This window comes from Sinocyclocheilus grahami, unplaced genomic scaffold (assembly GCF_001515645.1).
Source record: "Sinocyclocheilus grahami isolate Dianchi unplaced genomic scaffold, SAMN03320097.WGS_v1.1 scaffold383.1, whole genome shotgun sequence".
NCBI classification, from domain to species: Eukaryota; Metazoa; Chordata; class Actinopteri; order Cypriniformes; family Cyprinidae; genus Sinocyclocheilus; species Sinocyclocheilus grahami.
In genome coordinates, this window is record NW_015505562.1 from 1,470,191 (window position 1) to 1,487,160 (window position 16,970).

At 36.2% G+C, this 16,970-nt stretch overlaps 1 protein-coding gene across 1 annotated transcript in view; it reads left to right on the top strand.

The window, feature by feature from the left end:
• Positions 1–16,970, top strand: part of dgkh (diacylglycerol kinase, eta) — an 83,006-nt gene that overhangs the window by 22,281 nt on the left and 43,755 nt on the right. Inside the window, exon 3 of the mRNA XM_016231093.1 lies at positions 1,502–1,582. Within this exon, the coding sequence (XP_016086579.1) occupies positions 1,502–1,582 (81 nt within the window). The remainder of the gene's footprint in view (positions 1–1,501; positions 1,583–16,970) is intronic.

Consider the following 16,970-nt stretch of genomic DNA (forward strand, 5'->3'; position numbering starts at 1 on the left):
CATATTCTCCATTTTGGATGTGTTTTACTGTCAGCCATACATCCAGGTTGGCCTAGACCCTAAAAGCATACCACCTTCAAGGCCTTAAAATGCTTGAACCCCGCAATTGCTGCTTGCAGCTATATATCATTATTATATTTGTTAAAAGTTTTTTTTCTTTTTTAAAAATAAAGATTATGTACACTAAAAAAAAAAAAAATTTCAGGATCAGTAAGAAAAAAAAAGAAATGAATAGTTCAGCAAGGGCCTATTAAATAAATCAAAATGACAGTATATTGTTTTAAATGTCAGTTATAAAAGTCAGTTTTTAATAGGAAATTTATAAATACATTTATTCAGCAGGGATGCATTAAATTGATCAAAAGTGACAGTAACTAAAATGTTTATAACATTATAAAAGATTTATATTTCCAATAAATTGTTCTTTTTACCTTTCTGTTCATCAAAGAATCCTGGAAAAATACATCACTGTTTCTAATATTAAGCAGCGCAACTGTTTAATGTCAACATCAGCTATGTTTCCATCCAAAGATGCAAATTTAACTTATTTGCAAAACTTGAATATCGCATAAAACATTTGTGAATAAAGCACCATTTCCATCCAACGAGTCAAAAAGAACAAAATCATCACTTCCTGATAAGCTGGCGCTAAATATTACTAAGAAATCTAGGAGAAGCCACTGAATATAATAATTTTCATATATGTGACCCTGGAGCACAAAACCAGTCTTAAGCCGCTGGGGTATATTTGTAGCAATAGCCAACAATGCATTGTGTGGGTCAAAATTATCGATTTTTCTTTTATGCCAAAAATCATTAGGAGATTAAGTTAAAATCATGTTCCATGAATATATTTTGTACTTTTCCTACCATAAATATAACAAAACTTAATTTTTTATTAGTAATATGCATTGCTAAGAACTTCATTTGGACAATTTTAAAGGCGATTTTCTCAATATTTAGATTTTTTTTTTGCACCCTCAGATTCCAGATTTTCAAGTAGTTGTATCTCAGCCAAATATTGTCATATTGTAACAAACCATACATCAATGGAAAGCTAATTTATTCAGCTTTCAGATGATGTCTAAATCTCTATTTCAAAAAATTTACCCTTATGACTGGTTTTGTGGTCCAAGGTCACATATGATAAATTACTTGCGCCTCAGAGCAAGCAGACGAAGCACAATAAATGCGGTCATTTCTTTCAGAGGTAGATGCCTGCTGCTTGAGAACACAGTCGTGTAAGATAGTTATACAGACTTACTTTGACGACAGACTTTGCTCGAACATTTCAGAACGACCAAAACAACATATAGATGCTGTGAACGAGATTGATCCCTTTGGCAGTAGCTCAATAAGCTAATTTCCGTGTCATTTCAGTAGAACAGTATTCAGCATCACTGTGCATAAGATATTTGTTTATGAGCGTATGCTAAATCTGTTGCATTACTGTGATCGTCAATGTTCACTGTTCTCCCCCTGTTTCTCCTCCTGTCCACAGTCTCTTATTTTCGATGAGGTGGATCTTTCAGATGCCAGTGTTGCCGAATCAAGCACAAAGAATGTCAACAACAGTTTCACGGTAAGCGGCCACTTCCATGCTTTATGTCAACACAGGTGAATATCCACAATATACCACAAATAGACAGCACATTAGATGTGTAATATTGACTATTAGTCTGCCGGATACTACAGGATCATGCAGTTCTCATAGCAACTAGTCAGTCAATTTCACAAGTGTCGAGGTGAAGTGTGTCATTTTTGCGCCAGTACTGACTAGGCTTGACGCAGTGTTCCTGGTGTTATATGTTGTTCGTCCATTCACTGATTACATTAGGCTATTTGCCCCCACTGCCATTTTTTTTTGATAGAAAGTAAAACTATTTCATTATTTCTGTGATTAATGTAAGTGGCTTTATTTTTTATTGTTGTTGTGTTTTTAATAAAAAATTATAATCACTAAAAACTGGCATGTACTGTAGTATTGGCTTGAAACAGGATTGCAAGATTTTTATAACTCCAACTTTGGTTACACTTTATTTTGATAGTCCGCTTTAGACATTTTATTAATATCTGCGCTGCGTAATATCATTGCGCCTGCTGTACCCATGCTACGGCAGCAAAGTTCCTTGATTATTACGCCGGAATGAGAGTATAGTTCGTAGCCATATCGGCCTAGAAAATCGCAACTTTTCATTTTCCGTCGGTCTTAGTACACGATGTAACTACAGAAGAGTCAAGTTTTAAATATGAAAAATATCGAAACTCTTTGGTCATTTTTAAGCGAGATGCTAACGGTCTAATCAGATTCAATGATCTATGCTAAGCTACAGCTAAAAGTGCTACCGCCAGATCGGCTGAATGTATTCGAAAACGGTAAAACTCAACTGTTTAACTCTAGGGGAGTTGGAAAATGAGCCTATTTTGTTCCTTTAAGTAACTTTGCAACTACTGTACTAATTCTCGTTCATTTGCAACTACATAACTCTCGGAGTAGACTGTTTGGTTAGGTTTAGGTTTAGTAGAATAAGTTGACATATACTTGCAAAGTTTCTCATAGTCAGAATGTTGCATGTTGTGGACCCATCAAAACTTAATTAGCAAAGATGCTGTTACAGTTAGCAAGTTCAATTCATTTCTGTGAATCACTTCAAGCTATCCATTTCAATGAATCAATCCAAACTCTACTCAACTCTAACTCAACTATTCATAAAATCATGTCACATCTCTGTTATCCTTTACCATTTCAGAACAGATAAATATCTTCCAAAAGGCTGGAAAATATTATATTATATTATATTATATTATTGTCAGACTCCGTTCCTAGTTTTGTGTGTGTTTTGCTCCCCATGTGCCTTCCTTGCCCTTATTTGGTCCTTCCTGTTCCTGTCCCCATTTAGTTCTATTAGTTCCAGGTGTTCCTTGTTATTAGTTTTCCTCTTCACCTGTCTGCCCCTCCTTATCTGTCCTATTTGAGTTCTAGCCCGTTCTGTTCTCCTTCATCCGGAATTGTATGTCTACCCTTGCTACATGTGTTTTCCTTGTTCCCTGGATGTTATTAAAATCTATATGTTTGAATTCCTCTCCTCGCTCCTTCGTCTCCGTGCTCCTCACAGTGGCGCTCCATGACAATTATCATGTCATATCTCTGTTATCCTTTACAATTTCGGAACAGATAAATACTGTAAATATCCAAATCTCTTTACAATGGACTGTGATGGCACGTTTCCAGAGTTATTAACATCATAAATGTAGCAAAACATGTTTTTAATATTGCTTTTTTTAACGTTATACTTTGTGTTTTATTATATTGGCATTAAATTACATAAAGAAAACATTACCATTGCACACAACAGGATGTTTCTAATACAACATCTGAGGGAGTGACAGTAAATTTGACATCTTTCTCTCTTCTGACTGCTGTAAATCTCTTTATTTATTTATTAGTTTTTGGAAACATGATTGTGCATGACAGGATTTTTATTTGGCTACTGGAGCAAATGGGAACACAAAACTATTTTCCGTTCGCCACTATAGACGTACAACGACTTAAGCTTCAGAGAACCCAGAAACGTCCATTATTAGAAAATCATTGAAAGATACTTATTTTCTGCACTGTGAAACATGCAAATGTTGCCTCAGGGTTGTATTGTTGTGCTTTTCCATGGTATAACGTGTGTTTGTGTTTGCGAGCAAGTAAACAAGTGTCGTCAGCTGAGATCAAACCGAGGAGCAGCGACTGTGGTCGTGTCCTTCTAAAATCTGCAAATCTGCAGGCCGGCTCCCCAGGCATGGCTATAAAAAGAAACAACAGAGAGCGAGGGGTTATTCTTAGCAGCAGAGATGTTAGTGCTCCACTGAGCATGTTTTGGATGATTTGATCGCTGGCATATTGTTTAACAGTGGGCCGTGTGGATGCGTGTGAGGTAGTTGCTACGCTCCGCCTGCTCCAACAAATGCTTTTTCCCCTCAGAAAAAGAAATCACCCACTGCCAAGAAAAACAACAGATGCTCATTATACTTATAAATTATTGAGAGGCCCATGTAGATGCTTTTTTTTTAGCAATAAATTGTGTGTTCTTTTTCTTCAGAACAAGCGTGGCAATCTGCAGATTTCAGAAATACATTACCAAACCCACTCAAAACCCATTTGAAAACATTGTTTTTGTGATTCCACTGACACTGTCGTGCAGAAATGACACACTTCACTATGAGGGAGTTTGTTCTGTGCTGGTTAATGGTCCTCCTGAGGCTCTTGAAGGTTTGCCCACAGGAGAATTATATTGCTCAGAGGTTGCTCTTTTATGTCACAGGAGACTTAATTGAGAGCAATAAATTGTGTGTTCTTTTTCTTCAGAACAAGCGTGGCAATCTGCAGATTTCAGAAATACATTACCAAACCCACTCAAAACCCATTTTTCAAACATTGTTTTTGTGATTCCACTGACACTGTCGTGCAGAAATGACACACTTCACTATGAGGGAGTTTGTTCTGTGCTGGTTAATGGTCCTCCTGAGGCTCTTGAAGGTTTGCCCACAGGAGAATTATATTGCTCAGAGGTTGCTCTTTTATGTCACTGGAGACTTAATTGAGTTCTCTGTTATGTTTTACTGAAGTAGCAACAGATGTGTCTTGTAGAATTCTGTAGTAGAAATAAAAATAGTCACAGATTGATATAAAGTAATAAAGCTATAAATGGATAGCACTGCTTGATTGTGTTTTATTAGTATCCATTTTTCAAACAGTCCCAAATAAAAAAATTCTTGTGATCAAAATCTATCAATTAATTTGAATAGTATAGCTTGGATCATTTGGTCTTGGAATAATTTGATGAGAAATTGAGGAGACTTTTGATTGCAGACTTCTCGTTCAATATCTTGAGCACAGAGACATTGTAAAAGACTTAAAGACTTGACAATGCATTTAAATGAGTTTTCAGAATGTCAATTTCTGTATGTCTGCATGTGCGTACTTGACACAAAACGACAAAACGTTTTGTAAAATCATAATAGGTTCAAATTTGCACGAACGTATAAGGGGAAAGTCTGTATCTTAGGTCCATTTTAATCATCTTTTTTTCTGTACTGAAAGCAGAAATGATGTAGGATTTCCTTTGAAACCAACTAGTAAATTAGCTAGTCAATTTCACAAATAAATAAACTAAAAAAAAAATTATTGTAAAACAAAATCCAAAAATCTGCATTTTTTTGGCCACTGGAATTTATAGCTTTAGTGTAGTTTAAATGGTCCTGCTGGTGTGAAAAATTTCTATTAATTACATTTTTGTTTTTTAATCTTTAATTTTGTTGATTTCTTTTTAATTTTTAAAGTCTTTTCCATGTACTTTCTTGAAGTGTTCATTTAGTCTCTATTAATTATTCTAAGTAGTCTTTAAAGTTATTGAGACATGCCTAATAATCAAAAAGAATTAAAATAGTCTTTAAAAAGTTCTAGATGGAATTAAGTTTGTCACACTGTATATTATATTATATTATATTTTGTATTATATCATATTCTTGAATTTCATTAGGAGAAATACAAACTGTTGCAAATGAGAAAGTTATTTACAAAGAAAGGGTATAATCTATTTTATAATCTTTGATGAAAAATGTTGGAGTTCATATTGAGAAGACTTGACTGCAGATTTCTTCAAATCTGGGTTTGTGGCATTATTGAGAGATTACTGGGTTTTATCCTCCAGAGAATATCCTGAAAAGCAGTAGATATGAGCTAAAGTCTCCATTTGCACTTTATCTCATTGCACTCTAGGAGAAACTATGGAGACAAAATGGATTTCCCTTGCAATTTTCTTTTCTAACGCAGGCAACTTTTCATAATGCGCAGCCACTTTGGGCTCCTTTTTTACTGTATTTTTCTCTGTGTCGCAAGTTCTAGCAACCTACTGCTTTGTAGTCGTGCTGTGTTTTTTTTCTGTTGCTAAAAATAGCTCGCAGCACTGTGCGTTTCTGAGAGAGAGAGAGAGAGAGAGAGAGAGAGGGAGAGCGAGAGAGAGGGAGAGGTGATCTGTCTGCGGAACAAAAGGAAATCCTCGGAGTGATGTCACTCACAAACACCTCCCGGTGAAGGGCTGCAGTCAAAAGCGGAGGGGGAGTGAAAGATACTGGAGGACAGAGGCACAGCGAGTGATGAGGGATGATGAGAAGAGGTGAACGCTAGCCTGCTCTCCTTAATGGCTTGCTTCACCTTGACTTGGCCAGTGGTCCGGAGGGAGTTGTAATGGAGAGCAGCATTCAGCCTAAACACATGCGACGTCTTTAAGACGGCCACTTGGTATGCAGGAATTGTTCTTTATTCGTCCATGGAAATTTGTGCTTGTGTGTTGCGCCATGTGGAAGCACTCAGTGTGGCGGTGCATGTGACATTGCATGTGTCTCCGGTGGGCTGTTCCTTGAGCGGTGGAGGGTTCTGCAGCGGTTGGGGAGGGCGAGAGCGACCCGGAGAAACCAGCCTTAACAAACACACTCACAGGCATCAGCTCGCGATTACAGAAGCAGCGGTGCAGCTGAGAGCGGATCGCTGGTGAGTGCACTACACACACACACACGCACGGCATGTGCATGAATACTGTATCCCGATGAGTGTGTTTAACAGTGTCGCATGACATCTGGGTTCTGCTCACTACCAGAATGGAAACTTGTCTTTAGATTCTGGCTGAGCTCGCTGTGAGACATTGCCTGCTTGGGTTTCTGAGCATATAAGAGGAAAGGCAGGACGCTGCACCTTGAGGTACACGTGAGCGAGGCAAAGCTTCCAGCAGCAAGCGCTTTTCATCGCCAGCTCTCGAGAGCAAGATTCCATTTAAACTCTATTGGCTAGAGCTTTTAAGGAGCTGCACACAAATGGATTTGTTATTTTGTATTTATGCTGCTTTGTTTTGATGGCGCACACTGATATGAGATGGTACGGAATTGCAAGAAGCTTCAGTGCAGCATTTAAATGAGTTGTCATTTTCTGTATGTTTGCATGTGCGTACTTGACGCAAAACTTGTTCACGGAATTTTTTTAATCAGATTTTAGGTTAAAATTTGCATGAACGTATGAGGGGAAAGTCTGTTATCTTAGGTCCATTTTTAATCAGGTTGCTCTTTTATGTCACTGGAGACTTAATTGAGTTCTCTGTTATGTTTTACTGAAGTAGCAACAGATGTGTCTTGTAGAATTCTGTAGTAGAAATAAAAATAGTCACAGATTGATATAAAGTAATAAAGCTATAAATGGATAGCACTGCTTGATTGTGTTTTATTAGTATCCATTTTTCAAACAGTCCCAAAACATAGTCCCAAATAAAAAAATTCTTGTGATCAAAATCTATCAATTAATTTGAATAGTATAGCTTGGATCATTTGGTCTTGGAATAATTTGATGAGAAATTGAGGAGACTTTTGATTGCAGACTTCTCGTTCAATATCTTGAGCACAGAGACATTGTAAAAGACTTGAAACAGCTTCAATGCATTTAAATGAGTTTTCAGAATGTCAATTTCTGTATGTCTGCATGTGCGTACTTGACACAAAACGTGTCCAGAATTTGTAAAATCATAATAGGTTCAAATTTGCACGAACGTATAAGGGGAAAGTCTGTATCTTAGGTCCATTTTAATCATCTTTTTTTCTGTACTGAAAGCAGAAATGATGTAGGATTTCCTTTGAAACCAACTAGTAAATTAGCTAGTCAATTTCACAAATAAATAAACTAAAAAAAAAATTATTGTAAAACAAAATCCAAAAATCTGCATTTTTTTGGCCACTGGAATTTATAGCTTTAGTGTAGTTTAAATGGTCCTGCTGGTGTGAAAAATTTCTATTAATTACATTTTTGTTTTTTAATCTTTAATTTTGTTGATTTCTTTTTAATTTTTAAAGTCTTTTCCATGTACTTTCTTGAAGTGTTCATTTAGTCTCTATTAATTATTCTAAGTAGTCTTTAAAGTTATTGAGACATGCCTAATAATCAAAAAGAATTAAAATAGTCTTTAAAAAGTTCTAGATGGAATTAAGTTTGTCACACTGTATATTATATTATATTATATTTTGTATTATATCATATTCTTGAATTTCATTAGGAGAAATACAAACTGTTGCAAATGAGAAAGTTATTTACAAAGAAAGGGTATAATCTATTTTATAATCTTTGATGAAAAATGTTGGAGTTCATATTGAGAAGACTTGACTGCAGATTTCTTCAAATCTGGGTTTGTGGCATTATTGAGAGATTACTGGGTTTTATCCTCCAGAGAATATCCTGAAAAGCAGTAGATATGAGCTAAAGTCTCCATTTGCACTTTATCTCATTGCACTCTAGGAGAAACTATGGAGACAAAATGGATTTCCCTTGCAATTTTCTTTTCTAACGCAGGCAACTTTTCATAATGCGCAGCCACTTTGGGCTCCTTTTTTACTGTATTTTTCTCTGTGTCGCAAGTTCTAGCAACCTACTGCTTTGTAGTCGTGCTGTGTTTTTTTTCTGTTGCTAAAAATAGCTCGCAGCACTGTGCGTTTCTGAGAGAGAGAGAGAGAGAGAGAGAGAGAGGGAGAGCGAGAGAGAGGGAGAGGTGATCTGTCTGCGGAACAAAAGGAAATCCTCGGAGTGATGTCACTCACAAACACCTCCCGGTGAAGGGCTGCAGTCAAAAGCGGAGGGGGAGTGAAAGATACTGGAGGACAGAGGCACAGCGAGTGATGAGGGATGATGGGAAGAGGTGAACGCTAGCCTACTCTCCTTAATGACTCGCTTCTGCTTGACTTGGCCAGTGGTCCGGAGGGAGCTGTAATGGAGAACAGGGTTCAGCCTAAACACACGCGACGTCTTAAAACGGCTACTTAGTATGCAGGAATTGTTCTTTATTCGTCCATCGAAATTTGCACTCATGCGTTTGGCCATGTGGAAGTGCTCAGTGTGGCGGTGCATGTGACATTGCATGTGTCTCCGGTGGGCTGTTCCTTGAGCGGTGGAGGGTTCTGCAGCGGTTGGGGAGGGCGAGAGCGACCCGGAGAAACCAGCCTTAACAAACACACTCACAGGCATCAGCTCGCGATTACAGAAGCAGCGGTGCAGCTGAGAGCGGATCGCTGGTGAGTGCACTACACACAGACGGCATATGCATGAATGCTGTAGCGGTGTCGCTTGCCATCTGGGTTCTGCTCACTACCGGAATGGAAACTTGTCTTTAGATTCTGGTTGAGCTCTCTGTGAGACATTGCCTGCTTGGGTTTCTGAGTGTGTAAGAGGAGAGGCAGGACGCTGCACCTTGAGGTACACGTGAGCGAGGCAAAGCTTCCAGCAGCAAGTGCTTTTCGTCGCCAGCTCTCGAGAACAAGATTCCATTATCCTCATTTGGCACCGGCTAGAGCTTTTAAGGGGCTGCACGCAAATGGATTTGTCATTTTGTATTTATGCTGCTAGGTTTTAATGGCGCAGACTGATGCATCTCATATCGTTGAGATGGTACGGAATTGGGAGAGACTTAGAACAGCTTCAGTGTAGTGTTTAAATGAGTTAATGTCGTTTTCTGTATGTTTGCATGTGCGTACTTGACACAAAATGTGATCAGATCAGATTTTAGGTTAAAACTTGCATGGACGTGTACGGGGAAAGTCCATATCTTTGGTCCATTACCTTTTTTCCCCCCTTAAGTACAGTGAAAACACCAATGTAGGATTTCCTTTGAAACCATTTTCACTCTAGTAAATTAGCTAGTACATTTCACAAATAATTAAACTCAAAAACTTATTTTTTCTTGTAAAACATACTCCAAAAACTGCATTTTTGCCACTGGAATTTTTTACTTGAAAATGTTTTATAGTGTAGTTTAAATGATCCTGCTAGTGTGAAAATGTTCTATTTATTTTTTATATTTAATTTTGTTTATTTATTTTTAAAATGTCCATAAAATTTCCATGCATGTGCTTTCTAGAAGTGTTCATTTAGTCTCTATTCATCACTCTATGTGGTCTTTAAAATTATTGAGACATGCCTAATAATTCAAATAGTGTTTAAAAAGTTCTAAATTGAATTCAGTTTGTCACACCGCAGGACATCGAGCTGTTTTAAAAGGACAAAGCAGAATACTCTGTCAGTATTATTTTGATAGTCTTTTGTAAACAGTTAAATCATGTTTGAGACACTTTATCTGCGATGTAGCTTATTTAATGATGAATAATCTTATAAAGTCAGGTACAGCACACCAGATCAATACAGGAACAATGATAATGAAATCTACATGATAAAAGCAGATTGATATTGGAAATATTATTTAAAAAATCAACTTTGTTGATATGCCCCTAATGACCTTTCGCAGAAAAAATGGGCCTGACACGCCTGAGATTAAAGTTCATAAATAGACTGATCTAGATCTAATGAAATAATAATCAATTTTGTCCAGAGGGAATCCGCTGGCTCACTAATGTGAAATAATGTAGACTTAGAGAGAGTGCTTTAATTAAATGCAGTATCTCTTTCCTGTAGTATGAAAACACTGTGTACCAGTGCAAACTGACAGAGATGAGGAATTACGTATTGGCTGTAGTTAACCTTGATGGAGCAATGTGCTTTTAACATGTAACAGGGATCAGACAGCTAAATATTACCGTTTTCCATTATTTATGGTAGATTACCTTAGCTGACAATACTGTATATACACTAAAGTTCATTTTTAATTTTTTGAAAGAAGCATCTTATGCTCACCAAGGCTTACACAATGTAGTGAAAACAGTAATATTGTGAAACAATTATTATAATTTAAAAGGACTGTTGTCTATATTGACACATGTTAAAATTTGATGTATTCCTGGGATCAAAGCTGAATTTTCAGCAGCATTACTCCAGTCTTCAGTGTCACGTGATCTTTCAAAAAATATTCTAATATGCTGATTTGCTGCTCAAGAAATATTATTATTATCAATGTTGAAAACAGTTGTGCTGCTTTATATTTGAATGGAAAACATCATGTTTTTGATGAATAAAAAAAATGTAAAAGAACAGCATTCATTTGAAATGCTAAAAAAAAGAACCATAACCGAGGAGGATTATTATTTAGAAATTATTGTAAAAAGGTGAAAATACCTACCTTATATCCCTGCCTTATCTGACCTTTTAAACCTATTTTTGTTGTAACCTAATGTCCTGCTGTATTAGTTAAATAATATATTCACGTTGCCTAAAAAAAAAACGTAAAAAAATTACACATGATAATAAATAAATGAATAATAATGTATGATTCATTCATTTAGTACTAGGTTTGTGGTTTTGGCATTATTTTATTGCTGACTTTGATATCTATCTGATCACGAGGAGCTTTCCATCAAATCCAGAGCTTCAATGAAGGTTTAATCTATCACCTCTAGAATGTTCTATAGTGTCATTGATTAGGTCAGACTCAGTCCTGTGTTAAATAAAGCAGCATTGGTCTGACACGGATGCTCTCTTTAGAAGTCTCTGCTGCGGTGACTGCCCTTTCCTGAGTATTGAACTGGAACGGCTTCACTTTCCCCAGACAACAGTCAGCCCCCTCAGTCAATGGGGACTATCTCATCGGTCTGAGAGCCATTCTTTTCCTCACTGCTGCTTTTTCGAGTGCCACTTCTTTGACCAGTTTCTACCAAAATGGTGCCGGTTCTCAGTTTGGTGGTTTTGCTGGTTCTTCACCCTGCATTTCCATTAACTGACAGTTACTGCATAACTTGGCCACAAACAAACAGTCCTGCAGAGTAGCAATGTGCAAATGACTTCTTTTCAAAATGAAATAGTTGGGGGGTTTGGCTGAACAACTAGTCAAAATGTTTTAACTGGAAATGCTTGTTTCAGGTTGCTTTCTGATTCCTGATCTCAAACTGGCATGTTTCATATCAAAAGTTCATAAATTTCACAATTTGACTATTTAAATAGTAATAAATATTTGACTTTAAATAGTAATAAATGTTTGTATCAAAGCATATTTTAAGTATAATATATTCATTTTAATACCATGTAATAAAAAAATACATATAGATTACTATATCAATGAGAAAACAATAAAGAAAAAGTAATAAAAAATTATTTAAAAAAATAATATAAAAAAACAATCGGGCATGATAGTCTTTCCCCATAACTAGACATATATATATAAAAAAAAAGATGTCAAATAAATTGTAAATAGATGAATTTGTTAAGAATTGTAAGTCATTAACAAATTATGGAAAAAAAAAAAACATGTAGGGCATGATAGTCTTTCCCCATAACTAGACACATAGAAATAAAAATAAAAAATAGATGTCAAATGCATTGTAAATAGATGAATTTGTTAAGAATTGTGTCTGCCGACTGGTGCTATTTTGTTTGCCACAGCCAACTGTGGCAGTGTTATTTTAGTGTCATTGAGATATTATAGAATTTATTAATATTTTGTAGTAGTTTTTATTGTTATATTTAGTTTTCATTTGAATTTAGTTGAAGTTTGAATAATTCTGTTATGTTTTTTTTTTTTTATATATATGTCTATATAGTTTTTATTGATTTTTATTTCAGTTTTAGTTATTTTGGCTTTACTTCAAGTAACAGTTTCTTATAGTTAACTATAATAATAATAATTTAATGACAATTTGCTATTGTTAAATTGCTTTATGCAACATTGCAATTCTCAGCATTTATCAGCATCTCAGTTGTTGGATGACTAGTTGACTAGTCGACAATTGTGAGCCATTTCATAAGGCCCAGAACCGGTCTCAGACACCCTGTCGTTGGAAAAGAGTGAAATCTTTTTCTAGTTTGTCTAAACTCCATTTGAATGTAATCATGAACTGCGGCGACGGCGCACATGAGAAATCACTCAGTGAAGTTGCTGTGTCCTCAGCGCGAGCGGTTGAAGAGGCTTTTAGAGTAAGTGGCTGGCAGGGATGAGCTGGGAGTTGCCCGTGTTTGATTGTGTAAGGGAGAAAGATGAATGCTAATGTGATTTCTGCATCATGGCTGGGCATGGAAATTGATAGGTATGTTTTTTGGCAACAAAAAATGAATCAAATAGCTCTATAAGTAATGAAATAACTTGCTTGGAAAATTCCAGCGGCTCTTTTCGCATGCTGACAGCGCAGCCTGGACAGTGTGACTTCTTTATTTGTTTTTGTAGAAGATACGCAGCCTCTCATGCTTGTGGTTTAGCTGTGCAGTATCTATGGTGAACATATAAATAAACATGAAGCTGTGCGACGCTACGCTGCAGCTCTCGGACTGAACTGCCCTTCACAGCTCCGTGCTGCACTGCTAAACATGCCTCGCAGAACACTTGTCATTTACAAGCTAGTAAAGGACAACTGAGCCCTTACATAGCAGCTGCGTGGTGCACTGGCACAGGGCGGTATTTACAAAGGAGGCTTCCGAGATTCCAGTGTCTTCCTGTAGAAGAGGCTCCTCGGATGACTGGAGGGCTGCCAGAGACACTCTGCGCTTCAAATGACCTTATCTGGTTGGACAAAAGAGTCACCTTAAAGGAGCTTATTTCATTGAATCCCGACGACTGATAGAAATAAAACTGCAAAGCTTGTTCTTATTAAGTATTTATGCAATGCGTGTTGTCATTTCAATTTATATTTTGGGTTCAGTACAAGTTAACCTCTATTGACAGCATTTGTGGTGAAATGCCAATTTAGATTAATTCATTTATCTGTTATCTTTAAAAAAGCACAAAAAAGAAGCAATTCAATGTTGTTATTGTTTAAAATAAAAATTCATTTCGATTTTTGCGGCATACAGTCAAATTTCAGGGTGATACAATTGTACTAAAGAAGTTTAGTTGAAAGAAAGTCATGTGGTGCAACCAGCAGTATCCAAAACATGAAGAAAAAAAACAAGAAATTGTAGAGAAGGCCCCTTCAGACCCTCAAGACTGTCTGTTTCAATAAGTACTGTATCTTAAATTATGTTTTTAAGATACGTATTCTGATCAATTCTGGTGTAACGTCATGTGGCACAACACCCCGAAACCGTATGAATTTCTTATATTTATGAATTAGTAATTCACAATTTTGTTAGAACATATACTTTTATCTTATCAATATCTTATTTCTAAAATAATGATTGATGTTTATATTTATGTATTTAACGCAATTTGTTTTGTTTTTATTTGATAGTTACACCACATGACATATTAGTTTGTCATGACTCATTTAAACATTTAAACATTTCTTAAAAATGTATGCGTTTTAAACTATATTTTCAAAAGATTAAATCATGGGTTTTTTGTCATTGACCTGAATCTGGACTTACAGTAAAATAATCATTTTTCATGTAGCACCATTCAAACAGGATGAGTTTACCAAAAATAATAATACAATAATAATAAATTAAAATAACAAAGAAATGACAATAATAGAAAAAGAAAAAATACTAAATTAAAATATATATATATATATATATATATATATATATAAAACGAAAAAGTGCAGAGTGAATTTCAGTTAAAATCACAGTATTATAGACACTTTACAAGACTTGTACAAGGGTAAAAAGAAAGAAAAAAAGTCATTATTTACTTACCCTCATGCCATTCCAAACTCAAATGCATTTAAGATCTCTTGCTCCATAGACTCTAAGTGCATTAGCATAACTGCAAAATTTTTCAATTAAAAACAAGTGCTGTTAATAGAGCTTTTTGAGCCCAGACCATTCTTTTAATGATGCACTGCTAATGCCTTTTGACTTTGACTTTATTGTCAAATGGTAAAGGAAGTCATACTGAAGTGGAGACAGAAGCCACTAATGAGTTTGAGGGTTTTAGGGGGCTGGGGGCTGAAAACACTCAGATCCAACAGCACTAGAAAAAAAGCACAAATTAACAAGCCTTAGATGAAGCTACTGTATCTCTACCCGCTGCTCAAATGACAAAAATAATGAGCTACAACGTTGACATCCATATTACTCTGTTGCGTGTGTAGTTCTCTCTCAGCACCTCTGCTGCTGTCTTCAGTGCATTCCCCTGTAATCCACTCTTGCGGCAGCTATAGCCACTGCGTTTTCTCATAGAGGGATTGTATGCCGTTGTGTAACAGCGGTAGCGTTGTTTATTTGGTAACCACACTTCTGAAAACTGTAGTAGCCAGCTAGGCAAAACTTAATTAGAGACGATTCATTCCCCATCATGCCAGATGGTTATGGCTGGTTTTCCAAAAATGAGTGAGGCAACTTATGGTTGAGACATTTATAACAGGAACAGATGGGTTTTATCTATTGCATCCATGTGAGCTCATTAATGCAGCCAGGAATACAAGGTTCATTTACAGCTCTTTATAATTAGCTGAGAACACTGACACTTGTGCAGCTAAACTAGGATCTGTGATGACAATTCTGAAAACTGTAGTAGCCAGCTAGGCAAAACTTAATTAGAGACGATTAATTCCCCATCATGCCAGATGGTTATGGCTGGTTTTCCAAAAATGAGTGAGGCAACTTATGGTTGAGACATTTATAACAGGAACAGATGGGTTTTATCTATTGCATCCATGTGAGCTCATTAATGCAGCCAGGAATACAAGGTTCATTTACAGCTCTTTATAATTAGCTGAGAACACTGACACTTGTGCAGCTAAACTAGGATCTGTGATGACAGCTCACTGTAGATTATAGATATGAAGAATAGGAGCAAGTAAGTATTATAACAATGTTTTAATGCAACAATTTCAGTCGAGTGTCAAGTTTCTCCTAGACAGCAATGAGACTAAAGGGTAGCAAATGGAGACTGGAAAACAAATAGTATTTTGATGTGTTCAAAAAATATCTCAAGAATGTCTCAAACAGTGCTCAGATTGGTTCAGGCTATAGAGTCTGACATCAAAAGTCAGAGGTTTCAGTGTGAACATTGCAACAAGCAAATCATCTCAGCTGTCCACACTGATTTGATTGATTTTACTGTATATCAAAATCGTCTCGTTTTAATTCATATTTTCGGAGATAAACTTGATACCTAAAGGGATAGTTCACCTAAAAAGGAAAATTCTGTTAACAATCCAAAATCCATAAGACTTTCATTCATCTTCAAAACACAATAAAGATGAAACCTGAGCAATTTTGTCCCTCCATTGAAAGTCCATTCCACCAAAACTATCACATATAAGCGCTGATCAATACAGATACTCATAGCGCATCAAATATGTTAATCAAAAGTTTAACCTTAAAGGGATAGTTCACCCAAAAATTTAAATTCTGTCGTTCCAAACCCGTAAGACCTTAATTCATCTTCGGAACACAAATTAAGATATTTTTGTTGAAATCCGAGAGCTTTGTGACCCTCCATAGACAACAAGGGAACTACCATGTTCAAGGCCCAGAAAGGTAGTAAGGACATCATTAAAATAGTCCATGTGACATCAGTGGTTCAACCGTAATTTTATGAAGCTCACGGGAATACTTTTTGTGTGCAAAGAAAACAAAAATAATGACTATTATTTTATAGCTTCATAAAATTAAGGTTGAACCACTGATGTCACATGGACCATTTTATTGGTTGTCCTTACTACTTTTCTGGGCCTTGAACATGGTAGCTCCCTTGTTGTCTATGGAGGGTCAGAAAGCTCTCGGATTTCATCAAAAATATCTTACTTTGTGTTCTGAAGATGAACAAAGGTCTTACAGGTTTGGAACGACATGAGGGTGAGTAATTAATGACAGAATTTTCATTTTTGGGTGAACTATACCTTTAATTGGGTGATGTTTAGAACAAACCTCATCATTTACATCAAGCAAGCACATCTGAGCTTCTGCTTATAACATACAATGAGCTCTATTTATGTGTGATCAGTGTTTTATATGAATAAAAGCCTAAATCTGTTCGTCATATAAAGCGGTTGTGGTTCATATGGAGGACTTTTATGCTGCATTTATGAAGTTTTTGAGGCTTGAAAATTTGGTGGAATGCTCTTTCAAAGGAGGGACACAAATCTTTCAGGTTTTATTAAAAATATCTTCATTTGAAGATGAAGTTGAA